The 19,951-nt window shown below is 41.4% G+C and overlaps 1 protein-coding gene across 1 annotated transcript in view; it reads left to right on the top strand.

The window, feature by feature from the left end:
- ABCG8 (ATP binding cassette subfamily G member 8) overlaps positions 1-19,951 on the top strand; it is a 246,531-nt gene that overhangs the window by 149,661 nt on the left and 76,919 nt on the right. The window contains exons 5-6 of the mRNA XM_085612782.1: positions 13,924-14,056; positions 14,247-14,516. Of these exons, the coding sequence (XP_085468908.1) occupies positions 13,924-14,056; positions 14,247-14,516 (403 nt within the window). The remainder of the gene's footprint in view (positions 1-13,923; positions 14,057-14,246; positions 14,517-19,951) is intronic.

Genomic DNA, 19,951 nt, shown 5'->3' with positions numbered 1-19,951 from the left:
CAAATACTTGTTGTGTTTAGTTTCCTAGCCACTTTCAGCATACCTTCCAAGTGTGTGCTCGTCTATGTGAAATGAAATGAAATGAAATGAAAAGAGGAATTTAATAAAGCGCACTGCGGCCGAAGCGGCTTCCTGGCGCTGGGGGCTCAAGCATGCTCACAGAGAAGACCCAAAAGGACTAGCCGGGAAAAGCCTGGGAAAAAAGAAAAGTTTTGAGGGCCTTGCGAAAGTGACGGTAGATGGGGATAGAGCGGATAGCAAGAGGGAGGCTATTCCAAAGCCGAGGGGCCAGAACCGAGAAGCGAGTGCCCCCGGTACGAGTTTTACGAAAGCGGGGAATGTGAAGCAAAGACAGTGATGAGGAACGAAGAGTGCGAGCAGGGGCATGAGAGGTGATAAGGGAGTTAATGACCAGTGGGGCAGAACGATGGTGAGCCAGGAAGGCCAGGCAGGCGAGTTTAAAAAAAGATCTGAATTGTACTGGGAGCCAGTGGAGAGACCTAAGGGCAGGAGTGATGCGAGAACATTTGGGTAAATGAAGAATGAGTCGGGCCGCCTGGTTTTGGATGGCCTGAAGACGGCGGGTTTCATAGGCCGGGATGCCAACATACAGGCCATTCCCATAGTCAAGGCGGGAGATGATTAAAGCGATGACTATAGTTTTGAGAGCATCAACCGAAAAAAAACGAGAGATCTTGCGAATGATACGAAGGGAAAGGAAACATGAAGAAACAACAGAACTAATTTGTGAGTGCATAGACAGGTCTTGGCTGATCTTAATGCCCAAAGTCCGGACAGAATAGACAGGTACCGGGGGAGGACCAAAAGAAAGAGGCCAATGAACAGGGGACCAAGGGTTGGAAGGGCCACCAGTGAGGACAAGCTCCGTTTTATCCAGATTGAGCTTTAAATGATTGGAGCTCGTCCATTGCGAAATAAAAACTAGAGTAGAGCAAAATTTGGGAAGGGAAAGAAGAGGGGATGAAAGATCGAAAACAAGCTGGAGGTCATCAGAGTAGTTGTACACAGAAACCCCCAGCTCGAGAAGAGAAGAGACAAGAGGGCGGATATAAAGATTAAAAAGAAGAGGGGAAAGGGAAGAGCCCTGCGGCACCCCACAGGTGACTGAGCGAGGGGGAGCGGAAAATCCGGAGAGATGAACCGCTTGCGTCTTGCCTAAGAGGAAGGACGCGATCCAAGAAAGGGCAGCGCCCTGAATGCCCGCTGCGCTGACACGGTCGAGAAGAATGGCATGATCTACCGTGTCAAACGCAGCGGACAGATCGAGGAGAACCAGGGCCTGGGGGAGACTGATATCAGCTTTCCCCTTAAGTTCATCCATGACCGCCAGCACCACGCCCTCTGTAGAGTGGCCAGGGCGGAAGCCCGCCTGGTGGGAGGCCAGAAGACGATTCTCCTCGAGATAGGTGGATAAGCAAGTAGTGACGTAGCTTTCAAGGATCTTCCCAAGATAGGGAAGCAGAGAAATAGGCCTGAAATTAGATAACAGAGAGGGGTCAAGACTAGGTTTTTTAAGAATAGGAAGAACGATAGCATATTTGAATGAGGAAGCTCTACACGACCGCACTTCCTTTTGCTCTCTTTAAATTAGTTGTTGTCAAGTTATGAGAACTGCCTTCCTTTTTTAGGCACTCTTTGTGGTTTGCTATGTTTATGTGCTATTAAAGCTTTATTTAGCTTTTTAACTATTTCCACCCAATGTTTCTCAATTCCCATGGCTGGGAGAGAGTTGGCTAGTTTCCAGCGCGAGTATCTGGCAATGCAGGCGGGGCCCAGTTTGACACTTTTTATTAATGGGCCAACATTGATGGAAAGTATTTGGCCTGCCTGGTTGTATACCTCTTGCGTCATTGCACTCACGTTGACCACAATGGATATTGGATGGTCACTTTCAGTTCTGTGTTGGACTTGGTAGCTTATACATCTACTTAGAAGCTTCTTGATTAGGAAGATATAGTCCAGTGTTTAAATATTTTTGAAGGTTGGCTTTGATTTTCCCTCATCAGAGCCTTCTTGGTCGGAAGAGCCCAACTTCCAGAATGTTTCGACTGCGGCCCCTTCGAGTTTTCTCAGGTCTACACATAAATTGACTATTTAAGTCTTCGACCAATATGCAATCATGTCCCGGGTTCTCATAGAAGAAAACTTTTATCAGGTCGGTAATCTTCGCAGCATTCGCTATTTTCACATCACGGTGTGGATTGCGGCATGAACCCGGTTTCCCAGTTCCAGTCGGCAGCTCTTGATGTTATGCCACATCCTGTCTTTAAGATTGTCTGCATTTTTGGGGGCTTTTATCTATGTTTCCCACACTGACACCCTCCCAGTACAACCACCCTTAACCCTTTCCTACCTTTAGTTCCGTGAGCGCATGAGAAGAGCATTTCCTTAACAACAACTTATGAATGCGTGTGGTCTCGGGCTGACCTGGTTGATTTCAAGGCGTCAGTTTCTAAGAGGTGGAATAAACCCGGTTTCATGCACCCCACCTCCTACGTCACCTGCTTGTCACCGCCTGCAGTCTCCCTCTGTTTCTCTTGCCGCTACTGAGTCCTGGGAGTGCGGCTTCCCATCTAGTACTGCTGTAGTAAAGTCTGCCTTTTGTGCACACGGCTCAGCCTACCGCTGCGATCCCAGGTCAGACAGTTTTTCATCTGACTCAAAGGCTTCACTTCTTGGCCCTACCACCGTTCAAGTAGCTTCAAGTGCGGTAAGTGTCTTCACTAGCCCTGTCAAGTGTAGCTCGTCAGCGGGGCAAACTAATGTAAATGGGCCATTATCACTGCATGACCGCACTGAAATAATGTGTCACACAATTTGAAGTTCCACCAGGTAACCTGGATTCGCTTGAACGGCATCTTTGAAAAAAACATGCTGTCAACGCAAACATGGCTCTGCACATTGATACTGCGGTACTTGGAAACTGCTGCCTCTCTTGTATCATCTTTGGGTTGAGTAGGTGAGGGGTTGTCAGATTGTTTTGGGGCTGTTACCCCCAAGAAGGCTTTTTGCGAATTTGGTTGCAGGGAGATGATGGTTGCCATGACTCCTTGCGTGAACCACCTCGTTCTCCAGCACTTTCGTTTCAGTTTAATCCCTTGCACAAGCAGTCTCCTGAACCCAACTGCAATGGGCAGTCCGACACCCAGGCACCTCCCAGGAATACTAGCTGTGGTCCAATGCATGGTGCACCCGCCTGTGACAGCGCTAGACTTTAACAGATCGCCTGTCTAGAGTTGGCAGGTAGGACCCGAGTCCAAGGGGGACACTGGCAGTAGCCAGCCTTGCTGAGGCATAGAGCAGTTGTGAGGTTGTTGACTGTCAGAATTTGGAGAGGTTAAATAGGCAGTGAAAGTGAAGAAGGTTCAAAAGTTTCCTTTTGGAGTTGATCCTAATCGACCAGCCGTGGAGGGTCCGGGAAACGAGAATCAAACGGCGTCGTGTCTTTCTGCGCAATGGCCGAAAGAACGTAAATGGTTGTAACCTTGTGACCTCTTTGGGGAACAGTTTTCCCTCCAATGTAGGGTTCAACAGAGACTATAAAGAAGAGCTGGAGCCGGTCTATTAAAGAGGAACACAATTAGATGGTCATCTAACTAGGATTAGGAAGCGCTCCACTGGATGCTGCCCACACAAGAAAGGCTTTTCACCAAGGTCACTGACACGTGGCGTAGAGACCTCCAGTGACTGCATGCTGGGTAGATGTCAGTGTTCTGTGATTGCTGAATGTGTTATCATATGCGAAGGAGCCACCGTGAGAAGCTAGCAGACCGACATGCCTGCATCAATTAATACTCGAAAATAGCTACTTTCTGTTTAAGTCAATGTCCCAGGTTATCCTGTCGGAAGATAAGTGAAGCGCACATGCTTGAAAGTGCACAATTGCAGCTTTAAAATAAGAAATGCTTGAGTTAGCATTCTGGCCTGCCTCTCCTGCATACGTATTTTATGGAAGACAACCCAACACTTTTATGAACTGGTGAGTCCGACTAAACCAGCCACAAAATGCAGGTCACACCTTACCGAACACGAGCCTGGCAAAAAAAAAAACCAAGGGCTCGCCAGACGCGCAGGCATCCACTGTTTATTTTTGCATTGCGCTTTTAAAAGTGAAAGCGAGATGCAAAAATAAACACACGGTGCCCTGTCTGATTTTTTGTCTGGCCCAATCAAAGAGCCGGACTGGCGCGTGCAAGGCAGCGTGACAAAACTTCTGATAAGAAACTTCGTCACGACAGCCGTAATGCAGGTGAGACAGTCCGGGTGGGCTGATCAAAAAAGGGAAAAGGTGGCACCCTGGAAAGCCTATTCCCAATGGTGGCGCACTGTTTAACATAAACGGTGATGCGAGCCAATGGGAATATGTGGCGGGGCTTCAAGCCCTTTACAGAAACTACTCATATGCATTAAATCTCGCCGAGCAAGCTGCGCATGTGCGCAGCAACGCTAGGCGAGACCTAAAAAAGGAATATGTGGGAATGTAAAAGAGATAATTATTTATCATGTCGTTAACTACTACACACACAACTATGAGATCACGCTGTATAGCCTGCCTCAGCACGCTTATGACTTTAAAATACTGAAAATGATCTAAAACTTTTCTGCCCCATAGACTACTCATTATTCTGACATCCTAATAAAATTGCTAACACGTCCCCAGCCAAGCAAGGTTTTGGTTTCAAAGATACGGCAAATAATCTGCTTCATGGCCTGGCTGCTATGCCATAGCTTCGAAGACCCTGAAAGGGAATCTACTGTATTTCCTGCTCTGTAATGTTATGAACTTCGAAATCCTTAAAACAGAATCTGCCACATTTAGTTTTCAGTAAGGTTCTTGTATTGAAATCATTAAGATCTGGATCTAATATTGAGCCTGCTTAGCAAGGTTATAATCCTTTGAACATTATTGCATTGGGGGTAAGGGAAGAGAAGCTCAGCATGGCCCTGATCTCTCTAATATGCAACCCATGTCCATACCCTAATGCAGCACTACTGTTAGAAATAGACTTGACCCACTACCTAAATCAGTGGTCAGCTTTTGACTTTTGGAACACAACAAAACATAAGAAAAGCCACTGATTATGGACACTTTACTTGTCATAGACCAGAGATTTGTAGGAAACACCCCAGGGGAAAGAAAGGTCACTTACTGCTTTAGGGAGTTGCCTGGATCTCAGTTGAAAATGTGGATTATATTTTACAGGAGATTCTTTATATAATATGAATTCCTTTTCAAGCGGAGCATGGGATACAGGGAATAACCATGCAAGCATGGGTTCCCTAATGACAGGATCTATTTGGGGACCAGTCCGGAGTGGGGCCTGGTGTTGGACATGGCAAGAGGGCTGAATTGGGCTTAGCCCTTTCTACAGGGTCATCCCCAATTTTTTTGCCTACACCCTCCTGTTATACCTGTCAGCCTTAGGGTGGTCTTCCTCCAAACATTTTACCTTCAACCCTTCTGTTTTTGATTATTTAATTCTTGCTAGCCTTAGGACTACTAATCAGTGCTAAAGTGCTTGTGCTCTTTCCCTCAAAACATGGTAAAATTGGCTGACACCTGATTGGCATATATAATTTACTTATATGTCATACATTGGAATTGGCTTAAACCCAATTGGCACATTTAATTTACTGATAAGTCCCTAGTAGAGTGGTACTGCATGTATCTAGGGCCTGTAAATTAAATGCTTTTGGTGAGCCTGAAGCACTGATTGTGCCACCCACTTAAGTAGCCATACTAAACATGTTTCAGGCCAGCCGACGGCTACAGTGGCAGGCCTGAAACTGGTGTTTCTGCTGTTGTAAACTTCTGTTTTGACCTGGCGAAATAAACCTTTTACCAGACTAAACCTTCCTTTTTAATACAAATAAGTCACCCCCAGGGTAGGCTTGACCAGCTCTGGGGGAAGGATGCAGTGTAATCAAAAAGTAGGAAATTAACTTTTAAGTTTTGCAAGTCCTGGTAGCAGTAGCAGTGGGTATTGGGTGACAGTGTTGGGGCAACCCGGGGGAGCAAAAAATAAAAACAGAAAATAGAACTGCCACTCACCGATCGCCATTCTTCTTCTTTCTGCTGACTGCAGTGCGCAGGCTCGGCTCCCAGTCTCCACTACGGCCAATCCCAGCCTTCTCTCATTCTGCTACCAGTGTGAGAGAAGCGCTGGGATTGGCCTGAGCGGGCTGGTTTTCTGCTCCAATGAGAAATGGGAGCCTGTGCCTGCTGTTCTCTCCATCCGGCAATGCAACTTGGGTTGGAGAAATGTCAGTGCGCATGTCGGTTTGGCATTGTAAGACGGCCTGCCAAACTGAATATATGAAAACTTTATTGTTGGTAAATTAAAAACCTTTACAATATAAAAGCACTTAAATCATTTTCTAAAATGGATACATTTGTTAAAATTGTTAAAAACAATGATTAATTTTTTTATTAAAACTGTACTTGGCTTATCAACTCCTGTTAAAAGTCTTGCGAATCAGCAATTTGTTTATGACCGACAAGCCGTTGATATGGTCAATGGTGCAGTTTCCCAGTGCAATAATGGGGCAGGTTTGGCGACCCCGATAACTTCCAACTGGCTTAATGCTTTAATAATAAATTTCATTAACCCGATATTCAACTTTGTATTGTCTGGGTTAAAGGATGCTATTATGGCTTGGTGGCAGGATCGGATTCCAAGTCTTATCCATTCTTCTCGCAATAATAAACGTCTGAAAGAGAGCATTGGCAAACTATATGTTCCAACCCTTCGGTGTGGTAGCCGCACAACCTGCATTGGGTGTCGCGGTCTTTCTGGCGCCATTCAGGAAGATTTTTTAAAAAAGGCCATTCACCCAGCCTCAGCGCCAGGAACTTTCGTTTCAAGTAAAGTGCCGAGGTGCTTGATAAATGAAGGGATTCAACACCTGGATTAAAATTAGTGATTACTGCCCAGGCGTGTTTTCTTTTTGACAGTGTTACCCTGTCGGAGTGAAAGGACCACAACCTTGCACTCTTCTTGATAACTCGCTTTAATGCCGACTGGGGGGGGGGGTTGTTTCCCAAAATTCCTTAATACCAAGTAATTGTAGACTTCGATCCAAGTGGAGCCGATATTTATGCCTGGCATGACTTTTCTGAATTTCTTGCCAAAGTCTAGCCTCCAGTGAATCTTCTCGGGCTTGACGCAGTCTGTTACAAAGCTTTATAAATGCCCCAGCCTCTACGCCATGGTGGTCAAGTAAGTCAAGTTCGAGGTGGACTTGCTGAATTTGGCAGATGGAATGCTCGTTTAAAGATTTTGGTTGTCAGTTTGTTTAGATGAATGTTTGTGGTTCCCTTCATAATCTCTTGGCCGTACGTCAGAGAGTTCGACGTTTATACCTTCATCGCTTTTAACAGTGGGATAAAGCTGGGACGTACTAGTTTTTTTGATAATTTTGTTTTGCAGCCTCTAAAGCCAATGCTTTGGTCCTTAGTGCTTCTTTTTGCTTGGCAAAGGAGCTTCTGGAGTCTACAAATATTCCCAGATACTTGTAATGAGGTGTTGAGTCAGTTTTTACGTTATTAAAGTACCACCCTCCACGCAACTTCTTAGGTTTCCCAAAGGTGATTGTTTTTGTTTTTGATAGGTTCAGCTCTAAGAGGTTGTTTTTGGTATAGAGGAGTAGTTCATCAAGTAGCCTCTGTAAGCCCACCTTCGTATGGCTGAGCAGCACCAGGTCATCGGCGTATTGGAGGTTGCTGATACGTACTCCATCTAATTGGGGGGGGGGGGAATGACAATTGACGCTATCAAGGATTGGCGAAAGGTCCGATATGAACAAGTTAAAAAGAAGTGGAGCCAGCACGCAACCTTGTTTTACTCCACTGCTGGTCTCGATCTTCCTGGAAACATGGGAACCTTCACCCAGCTTGATTCTTATACACGTTTTGGAGTGGAGTTGAACTATCGCTAGTAGCAAGGATTGAGGAACTCCCCAGCCCTTTAGTTTTTGCCACAATAGGGTCCAGGGCAATCCACAAAGCAACAGTGTAATTGAGTTTGTTGGACGGTTGCTTTCTCTATTAAGACCGATAATGTTAGTAGATTGGTTGTTGTACCAGATTTGGCCACCTAACCTGTTTGGTTGAATGGGAGGCGCTTTGTTTCTTTGTCCCAGGTCAGGAGATCTTCCAATATAGTACTGGCGAAGTATTTAGACTCCACATCGAGGAGGGCTATCATTCGATAATTACTGGGGTTGTTTCTCTTCCCACTTTTGTAAATGGGATGGATGATAGCGCCTCTCCAGGACTCAGGAAATGGGTTGTTTAATCGACATTCCAAAAACAGGGGGGTCAAATGCTCTGACCAAAGTTCAAAGTCTGATTTGAACATTGCCTGGGGGAGACCATTTGGACCAGGTGCGCCATTAGATCTGGCTTTCTTTATTAAGCATAGGATCCTGTGTTTTATTCATTTTGGTGTCGCTGTTATCTTTTCAGTATGTGAGTCGATATTGTTCCTACTTGTGTGTACAGGCTCTTCAAATATGCTAATGGGTAAAGGGCTGGGGCGCATCCCTGTTCGATTCGTGACCTCCGGTAAGAGTATTATTGCTTTATTTATGCTTGGTGAAGTAGGGCAGATATCTTGGTGATGAGTAATCTTAAAGTGGGAGGATAAAAAGTGAGTCCATTCGTCGGCACCGATGTTTACACTGCCATGGCCGTTTCCACCTCGCTGGCTCCTGTTCACCAGGGACCAGAATTGTTTTGAGTTTGATTTCCTGCTTTCATGGAAGAGCTTCAGCCAAAATTGATCAGAGTCCTCTCGTTTTTCCCTGCGTACGGCGGACTTGAAGGCTGCTTGAGCTTGCTTATAGTTGGGAAATTTAGTTTTTTTATCTGGGCTCTTCCTTGATTGCCGAAGGGCTTGATTTCTGTGAAGCTTTAGTTTTTTTGTTGCAGGTGAAGTGTATGGTCGAAATACCTGCTGCCCAGTTTTCCTCTTTGGAGGCACTGCGTGTAACAATTGGTTGGTAAAATTTGCCCAGCTGCTAATAGCTGTGGAATCAATGTCTGGTTGTTGGCTTAACATTGCTCTACATTTTTCCATCAGGGAGGGGGCCTTATCGGCAGACCATTTCAATCTTTTTAAATTCTCTCTGTGGGTGCCTACGTGGGTGTAGGCTAGCTCCTGGTGGCGCGGGATTTTCACGAGAAGTGTTATTATTTGTGGCCAATGATCGCTCTCGCCTTGTGGTGCGATGTTATAATTCTCAATCAGTGGGAGGATTTCTATGCTCCCTAGTGAAAAATCCAAAAAAGAGAAAGTTCGGCCATCGGATCGTGTCCAAGCTGGACCATTCAGTACGGTATAACCAATGCTGCTGAGCTGGGTGACTGCGTACTCCCCCAGTTTAGATGGTCTGTTGTGTATGGGAATTGACTGTGTGACTAAATGTGATACAACCATTTGCAGAGTAGTCTCTGGGTCCTCAAAAAGATTACAGTAAAGGTTGGTGTTAAAATCACCTGAGATTATACTTGATATGCTGCCATACTCGCTAAGCAAATTGCATACGATGTTGGTCAGGCTATCCAATTTGGACTTTTTATCTGAAGTGCGTGGGGATATGTTGACGTTAAGAAGAAGCAACTGGCTTTCGATCTGTCCGCTTCCCATTAAAATCCCGCGGAGCCAATCTTCCTTGAATTTCAGCTGCTTGGTATGCAGAGATAGTTTGGTTGACACATAAGTAACTAGGCCACCGCTTGGCCTACTGAACTTGGACTGTCTTGTTGCAAATGACGCAAATTCGAGATAGCCTTCTAAAGGTATGTTATAGGCTGACCAGGTTTCCTGCAGTTAAATGATATTGTGCTCCTTTAAGAAGCCACTGATAGCTCCAGATTGAATTTTTTGTCCTAGGCCATTAATGTTCCAAGAACAGATTGATGTGCCTGGATTGGAAGTATTTCAATCATTTTGGCTTCTAACTAGGGCCCCTGGAAGCCATGACCAATTTACTTTTGCTGAGCTTGGCTGACTTGGTTTGTACTTCTGGGTTGCTTTCGGAGAACAGCTCCTTGCTATTTTTAATACTGAGACGGGGGCGGGCTTACACTGTAAACCTGGTCCTGATTGGTCTCCAAAATTGATGGGTAATGAGGGGCACTAAATGATGATATTATTATGCCCCAATTTTTGAATTGATCTGCATTTGACTGAACCAATTCTCGAATTGCTGGAGTTGCCAGTGTTAGTTGGGTTATTTCGCCCGCATTGGTTCCTAGTAATGGAATGAATTGGATAGCAATTCTGTCGTAAGACTGCAGAGTGCTCAAGTCCGGAATAGATTTAAAGAGTCTTAATATGTTAAACTGACATGTGCACTGACAGAAGTGCCATCCACTCCCTCTTCGTGCTTGTCATAAATTAGGCCCGGACCCTAGACTCGGTCTGGAAGAAAACTAAAATGAGCCAGGTTTATTATAATTTTATTTTTCAATTTTTGCAGCTGCTGGCCAGGCGAGGGGGGGGGGGGTACATGAGGGAGCCAACGCTCCTCCGCCTTAATGGAGCAGCCGCCGCTGCAAACTCCTAAATTCGTTTTACACTACTACATGACCTACCTCTACCATAGGATAGCATTTTGGTTACCTCATTACATTTAATAAGCTGTAACTTCAATTTGGGAGCAGACGGACAGTTTGAGTTTGGGATCCAAAGAATTATAACTAAGAGACTTCTTTAATGGTGGAGTAGGATTTTTAATCACAATTCTGAAAATACTGTTTTAGGAAGATGCCATTTTCTTGTCCCAACCATTTGGTGTCTGCTGCCTGTATCCTGGGTCACTTGACTCAGTGTAGTTGGCTGTTGTTCTTTGTGTATTGTACCCAGACAGTGAGACAGAGGGGAATATGTATTGGCTGGATTGTCCATCTCTGACTTGATGAGGGGGAGGAGCTGTCACCTACCACATTTGCACATCACAAAGGCTGTGCCCAGCCCACTCATAAAAGGTTTTGACACTAGTATTGTTGGTCCCCAGAAAAGCTGGAGCCAGGGCAGGGAGGCAGGAAATTCCAAGCACCTCTTGGGGTGGAAGCCTCTAGCAACTTCTTCTACTTCAAAGTGGCCACCAGGTATAAATAATGGACGCTCAGACCCAACTCTTCAGCACACTTCTGAACCAGTGGATCCTACAGAAGAAGGACTCCTTTACTGTTCTTCTGTCCAAAGGACTGCTACTCTACTACCCTGCATGCTGAAAAGGAAGACTGGACCTGCACCCTTCATCCCAGGCTGAAGTGACTCCAATGATCAGCTGACTGACCTCCTGTTTTGAGCTACAAAGACAAAACAAGCTCCAGAGGCCTCCTTGCAACCGCGCAGCTGACATGCTGCCTTGATCTGCAACTGGACCTACCTGAACCCTGCTGGACTCTTCTGAAGTAAGTTCCTGTTCCTCAAGAGATGTCCCTCTGGCCCTGGATCCTTGATGTGGCATCAGAGAACTTTGTCTCAGAGAAAAGAAGAAATTGTGAAGTTTTGGGGGTTTTGCAGACGCACGCCGGTCTGTTCAGGCAAGATCGTGCAAAACTCCAGTGAACACGACTCTTGGTGCCCCCATGAACGCCAGCGATGCCCGGCAGTTTGAGACCTGCACATTATGCTAGAGCATCAACAGACCACAGTGACCACCAATGTGAATCTCCAGCAACACCTGACAAGATCTTCCTGCCACTGCGACAACCATCCTCAATGTTCTCCTTGCTCCTTGTAGGTCCCTCCACCACAAATGGCATTGTATGTGCTTGATTTTTTAAGGTAACTCTTACACAGTGGCATAGCAAGAGGGGGCGGAGGGGCGGTCCTTGCCAGGTGGCACGGGTTTTGGGGGCGGTGGCCTCCCCCCGCTCTTACCTGCGGCCATGCGGGGCTGCCGTTGTGGGAATCGCCAGCACCTGCTCTTAGATGCCGTCTCCAGGAGGCAAATGCAGTGACCGCCACAGGAAGCACAACGTCTAGCTATGCCAGTGCTCTTACAGCAGGACTAACCTGAACCCTGTATCCGGCTTCATCGTGGTTGGCCTGAACTTGTGACTTTCACCTGGTCTCCCATGACCAGAAAACCCTGAATGGTGCTTTGTGCTTTTAGGTGCTATACTTACCTAAAATCTTTGATATTGCATATCTCTGGTGTCAAAGAATTTATTACATTTAACTCTATTTTGCTAAATTGGTGTAGTATTTTTCTTGTGTTTTCTTTTCATTGTATTATTGTTTGACGTGCTGAAAAAATACATTACACATTGCTTCTGAGTTAAGCCTGAGGGTTCAGCACAGGTTAATTTGGGGTTTTCCTCTCACTTCACCGTGACAGGAATTTAGGTTACTTGAGTAAGGTTTCCTTCCCCTTGACCAGTTTCCCAATTTCCTACACTGGGTATGCAAAAATATGGCACACAACCGGTTAAACTATTTAATCTACCTTAAAGTGGTGAGTGGAAGGATTTAGGAATTTGTTGAAGCTGCCAATTTTGACTCTGCTCTTTGTCCATGTCTTTAACAAGTCTTATTGCAAAATCAGATCATACTAAGGCAATGAGCTTCATCTGTTTGCATCTGTCCCACACAAGCTTACTGTAAGCATTCTATAGATCAGGCTTAGTCCATCATGTGGCATTTTCCATGAAAAGAAAAATAGGTTATGTGAACTTGGATCTTTGTCCATGTGTCAATGTATTTGTAGAAACAACCAATCACATTTTTCTGCCCTGTCCATTGTGCAGGAAACAGGGGGTGAGGGGCAGGGTTGTATATTTGTATGTATGTATATTGTATGTCTGCCAAGAGGCAGTTGAGGGCTGTGCATGGTCAAAATCACTGAGTAATAGGAGAGGAAGTTGTGTGGCTGGTTAATGCATTGTGATGTAGAGCTCTTTAATGAGGTAAGTCTCCAGTTCTTTCCTAAATTGGGGGAAGAGTTGGGGCGGTCCCGATGGCTACAGTGATATTGTTCCATATCCTGTTTTCATTATTGGAAAAGACCTGTTGTCTTAATTTCTCTTTTTAATACGTCTTAGTCTGCAGTCTGATGGTGTCCTGGCTGCGGGTTTGCCTAGTACCACCAGAGATGGTGAACCTGTCTACAAGATAGGCCGGGGTGTTGGTTGTGGTGGCTTTATAAATAAGGGAATATAAGATTAACTGAGTACCAAAATAATTTTTACAATAGCAAAATGTTTGAATTCCACATTGGGAACCTGTTAAAAACTTCTGGCTACTTAGCTATCCTACAAATAGAGGGGCCAAGCAATCACATGGAAACGAGAATGAGGCTGCCATCAGCCACTGTTTATTGGCTGTTAGAACAAATGATAAGTACAGAAATGGCATTCATTTCAGAAATAGCGAAGTATAAAGATTTACTGCTCTTTACTTTGCATCTAGGTACTTCAACAATATAGGTGTATTCAACATTGTGGGGTTGTTATTGTTACAGGTCGATATTTATTCTCGATATTGTGATTCCCCAGTTTTGATTTCTTGTGGTCAGTGTATAATCAATGACTCATAAAGATATTTTAAATGTCTGGTAATCGAGTTGACATTGTTTTGTTTAAACCTTTTATTTCTTAATTATTCCTTTCTTTTTTCTTTATGTGTGTGATTGAGAGGTTGTTCTTTTTGTTTTGGTTGCTGTTGGGTGGGAGGGAATCTTGCTTATTCTATGAATCTGCTTACTCTGCAAGTTTTGTGTTCAGTGAACGTGTTGGATGTGTGTTAAGCAAATTGCACAGATTGTTTTTATCGCTAATTTATTAGGTGAAATAAACTTTTTAATGATGATGATATATTACATAGAACTTTCTATTTTATAGTCTTAACTCAATATGACAGCTACATGATGTTTCTTCATTGTTAGGTGGAAGATGTAATAGCAGAGCTGAGATTACGACAGTGCGCCAACACCAGGGTAGGGAATGTGTACCTGCGGGGAGTTTCCGGTGGGGAGAGGAGGCGGGTGAGCATCGGTGTGCAGCTACTCTGGAATCCAGGTGAGAAGATGAATGACAAAAAAAGAATGTTAATTTAGCACGTGTTGGGCATGTATTGTAACAAATTCAAATCAGAAATAATATATTTCAATTAATTTCTTTGTTTTCCAAGTGGATATTTTGCGATATTTGTCACACCAGTGACAATAGTTAGGAGAAAGAACTCACAACATTTTATTGTCTCTACCAGGTATTCTAATACTTGATGAGCCCACCTCAGGGTTGGATAGTTTCACGGCTCATAACTTGGTGACCACGTTATCCCGGCTCGCCAGAGGAAACCGTCTAGTTGTTCTTTCGATCCATCAGCCACGCTCAGATATCTTCCAGCTCTTTGATTTGGTTCTTCTTCTCTCCTCTGGGACAACCATCTACTCCGGCGCTGCTTGCGACATGGTCCAGTACTTCACCTCAATAGGGTATCCCTGCCCCAGATACAGTAATCCAGCAGATTTTTATGGTTAGTAGTATCAGTGTCTGAAGAGTAATATGTATCAAATAACACATTTGCCTTCTAAAACTTATGTTGTACAAGTTTTTGCAGCATTGTGTCTGTGTGTGTTTTTTTTACATAATGTGCATATTATCATTCAAACATGTCTAATACCAGAGAATGAAGCACTTCATCACATGTGCTGGGATTATAATTTGCAATCCTGAGGTCAATTTCGGTATATATTAGTTGCTTTTCACTAGCCTAGCCTCTTACATATTTTATCAAAACTGATAATGCTCAAAATTGTTGAAATGTTGACATAGAGTGCTTTGTAAAAACAGCAAATAAATAAACAGATATATTTTTTTTTATTTAGCCCAAAATGGCTGTTGTAGAGTGATGCAACACACAGATACCATGGCCGTCATATTAGAATGCAACAATGTTCACTGGTAAACTCAATGGGTTCATGTGCAGTAATTTGTTCACATGCATAATAGGAATTTTCCATTTAGCACCATGGAGTTTCTGAAAGTAGCCGATCTTTCCCTATTTCAATTACATTACACAGTGAGCAATGCAGTATTTTGCAAATCCGTAGTGAGAACAACGCTGAGATGTTCGTATGCTGCTTATCCAGCAGTTTGCAAGTGGCATATTTTTAGATGTAGGAAGTTCCTTTTTTTTTTTGTTCAAAAGATTTTATTAAGATTTTATACTAAGCAAAACATAAACACAACATTGAAAAATATTATTGAGCGAAAATACCTAATCATAATATAGAGATACAAAAGCAGCAAATGGATTGCCGTAGGTAACAACATTACAATTACTCAATGAAAAATGAAAAGGGGAAGGGAAAGGAAACAATTTTAAAACTATTGCATTAACTAGCAAATATAGAGCTACTATAGCGAAAACATTTGTTTATTATAATTGCAATAAAACTAGATGTAAATATACAATTACGAAGATAAATATATATCAACAGGTTTCCAAAAAGAATGATAAGAGTTAGAATTATGGCCAATACCGGATAAAGATAACTGAGCTCCTCTTCTTGTAAAAATCACCCATGACCACCAAGCATGTACTGATAATAACGAAACATCTTTCCAACAGAATGTAATAGATTTTAAATGATCTGATATTAGAAAAATAAAAAGTTTACCTTCTAAGTCATTTAATTTGTGTGTCAAAACAGCAGATTTGCATATTACCATTTTAAATGAAACGTCATCATGAATAGTTAATATCTTTATTATAATATCCCAAACATCTGTCCGAAATTTAGCAACTAAAGGACAATCAAAAAGCATATGTTTTAATGAACCTGGATGTAATTTACAGTGCCAACAAGTTGAAGATTGAAGAAGTTTAGATTGAAATAAACGTAATGGAGTTCATAAACTTAAATAAAATATAAGAATTAGTTTGATAAAGTGAGACAGGTAACCAACCAGATATATTACTAAGCCAAATATCTTTCCATATATCAACAGATAAGGAGAGCGAAAGTTCATTATTCCAAAATACTGAAATCATGTTGGTTCCTAGAGAATTAGATAATTTTTTTCTATAAAGTAGAAACATCATGAGATGATGTGGAAACAGTTTGACTATAAATTGATAAGTCAGCTTTAACATTAGAAGGAATAACATGAGGAATTGAATCTAGAATTGAATTACATAAATATTCATATTTGGTAATATCAGACTGAGGTAAACTAAATTTTGTTTGTAGAGCATCAAATGATATGAATGCATTGTTGTAATCTACATCTTTAAGATAGAAAATACCAGCATTAATCCATGAATACCAAAAACGTATATTTCTATTTAATTTAATGACTGTGCTATACCATAATGACATGTCTTCTGTAGTAAACATGGGAGATTGAAAAATTGAGTCTAAATCATTAAAAATCAATTTAGTGGATTTAAGAATAACCGATTAATGAAATAATGGTGATTTATTAGACATGGTTAACAAAGTGGGTAATGGATATGGAGTAACTATTGACTTCTCGATAAGAAGCCACTTGAGTGGATTATTTAAAGAGGAATGGTTAAACCATATGGAACTTTCGGCCGAAAAGCGTTGATAATTTTATCGCTTTATCAGCAAGGTCACGCTATCGCGTGAATCCTTGCCTTAGCGCCCTTTCCCTTAACGCCCAGCTTTGCATCTCTAATGAGATGCAAAGTGGGCGTTCCTTCCTAAAATGACTGGAGAAATGTCGCTAACCGACATTACTCCAATTATAAATGGGCACGCTAACAAGCATAGCGATAAGAAAAGTAGCGCTAACTGCGGGTATCTCTACTTTCCTTACGCCTGCTTTCAGGTTGACTTAGTCATTATATCCAATGGAAGGTGGATAAAATGGCTAAGTCCACCCTTCCCTATCAACAAGCTATCGCCAAATGTTGTGTGATTATCGCTGGATTTCCAGCGATAATCGCACATTTGGCAGCTTGCGCCCGGAATTTTATCGCTGTTGAGATAAGCATTGCTAATAGCACGCAATCTCAGCGATAAAATTCGGCGTAAGCTGGCGATAATTATCCTAGCGCTAAGTGCACTTAGCGATAATTATCGCTGGTTGTTGATGATATGCCCCTTTGTTTCAAAATGAAAGCTTTGTGATAATGAAAAAAGTCAGGTAAACCAAAACCTGCATTACATTTGGGCATTTTTTATTTTGTATAAGTAATATGAGGTGATGTTTTATTCCAAAGAAATTTGGAGAGAAGTTTATCAACATCTTTGTAAAATTTTAATGAAAATTGTGTAGGAATCATAGCTAGAGTGTAAAACATTTTAGGAGCAATAGTCATTTTAATAGAATCCATTTTTCCCCACCATGAAAGGTGAAGTGAAGACCATTTGGATGTTTTATCTTTATTATAATTTAAGATAATGTCACAGTTCAATGTTATTGTAGACTTTATGGATGAAGAGAACAGAATACCAAGATACTTCAATTTATCTTTTTGCCAAATAATTTCATTCATGGGTAACATATCAGGAGTACAATACATATTTAAAGGAAAAAATTCAATTTTTATTAGTATTCAATTTGTAGACAGATACTATGGAATATTTCGAAATAATCTCTAATAGGGGAGGGAATGAGCATAAAGGATCACTAATAAATAAAAGTACATCATCAGCATATGCTAAGGTTTTAATAATGACGTCCTTAATATTGATTCCCTTAATATTATCACAATTTCTTATAGAATTAAGTAAAGGCTCAATACCTATAAGGAACAAAAGTGGGGAAAGGGGGCAACCTTGTCTTGTACCTCTAAAAAGGGAAAATTGGTTGATATTTGGCCATTGATAAATAAACCAACAGTAGGAGCAGAATCAAGAGCAGAAATCATGCGAATAAATGTGTCACCAAAGTTAAATGATAATAATGTATGGAATAAGAATTGCCAGTGAATTTTATCAAAAGCTTTCTCAGCATCTAATGCGAGAATTCCCAATGGTAGAGATATATTGGAAGCTTGTTCAATGACATGTAACAGAGTTCTTGTATTATTAGCAGAATATCTATTCTTGATAAAACCAGTTTGGTCTGGATGAATAATAGAATCTAACACAGGGGACAATCTAGAAGCAAGTATTTTAGCATATAATTTACAATCTTGATTAATTAAAGAGATAGGGCGATAATTTGATACAAGTGCGGGATCTTTATCAGGTTTGGGAAGTGCAATAATTAAAGCCTCAGTAAAAGAACCTGAAGTAATGCCTGTAGAACTAAAGCTAAAAAGTTGAAATAAAAAAGGAATAAGCTGTAATTGAAATTCTTTGTAAAACTCAGCAGGAATACCATTGGGACCAGGAGACTTATTTTTTTTAAGAGATTTTATGGCTGATAGAATTTCATCTTGAGTAATGGGAGAGTCAAGCCCACTTTTATCTGATTTTGAAATCTTGGTTAAACCACATTTAGTGAAAAAGGAATCAATCAAGGAAACATCACTAAAATTGGGTTTGTTATAGAGGGTAGAATAAAAATCCAAAAATTCATTAACAATATCATTGTGCGATAAAGCAATTTTACCATTAGGGCCATGAATTGAATTGATTTGAGTTTTATCTTTTTTTATACGCAAATAATTAGCTAAAAGTCTGCCGGACCTATTGGCATTGAAACGATACCTTTAGAATTAGAGATCTGAATACCAGCTCTTTTGCTAAGGATTGAATTAAACTCATATCGAAGTTTTTGTAATTTGATTCTATATTGAGAGTCATTAGAAGTAATAAAAAGTCTCTCAAATTTTGCTATTTGCTTTTCCAAGTATTTAATATTTCCCTTAAAGGTTTTATTTTTGTGTGCCATAACAGAAATAGTTACACCTCTAATATATGCTTTAAAAGCGTCCCATCTATTAACCATAGATGTAGAACCCTCAGGGTTAAGAAGGAAGTATTCCTGAATGGCATTTAAGAGCTTAGGTTTATTACGCTCATTAAGAACAATGTCAGTATTCATTCGCCATCTAGATTGCTTTGTAAAGGAAGAATTTAAATTCAAAACAAAAGAAATCAAAGCATGATCCGAAATATCAATGTTAACAATCATAGGAGTAATGACGGAGTTAATTAATTGCTTAGAGACTAATCAATAATCAAGCCTACAATGAGAATGATGTGGATTAGAAAAGAATGTAAAACTTTTTTCCGTAGGGAAATGTAGTCGCCAAATATCTACTAACTGTGTGGTTTGAATAAATTATTTAAAAGCATAAAAAACCTTAGGAGGCCGAAATTTAGTAAGAGATAGTCTATCTAATAAAGGATCAAATATAACATTAAAATCACCTCCAACAATTAGAGGAACTTTTCCCAACTTTAAAACTTCAGTTGTGAGAGTAGACCAAAAAGCACGATCATCTGCAGAAGGACCATAAACATTTAGTAAAAATATAACTGAATCATGAACTTTAATTTTAACTATGACATATCTCCCATCAGTATCTGAAAATGTACTCAAAATTTGGCAATGTAATTTTTTTGAAAAAAGAATAGCCACACCATTTTTTTTTGCCAACTGCAGGAGAAGAGACAATATTGTCAACCCACTTTTTTTCATATAATCTAAGATTTTGTCATCAATTTAAGTTTCCTGTATAAAACAAATATCTGCCTTGCAATTACCTAAGTAGTCTAAAATCTTTGTACGTTTAACTGGATGACGTAAACCTTTAACATTTAATGAGACTACTTTAATGTCATGAACATTAGCCATGCTAAAAGAGAAAAAGAAAAAAGGTCAAGAAGAGGAAAGTAAGAAGTAACAAAGAACAAGAAGAATAGTAGCTCTAGAACAGGCGAAAATGAAAGGGTAGGAAAAAGAATATGCAGACTAACACTCAAAAGACGACAACAAAAATGACAAACACAGAGAAACATCAATAACAGATGCGAAACACAC

This window comes from Triturus cristatus, chromosome 6 (assembly GCF_964204655.1).
Source record: "Triturus cristatus chromosome 6, aTriCri1.1, whole genome shotgun sequence".
Taxonomy (NCBI): Eukaryota; Metazoa; Chordata; class Amphibia; order Caudata; family Salamandridae; genus Triturus; species Triturus cristatus.
This window is presented reverse-complemented; position numbering and strand designations above follow the sequence as displayed.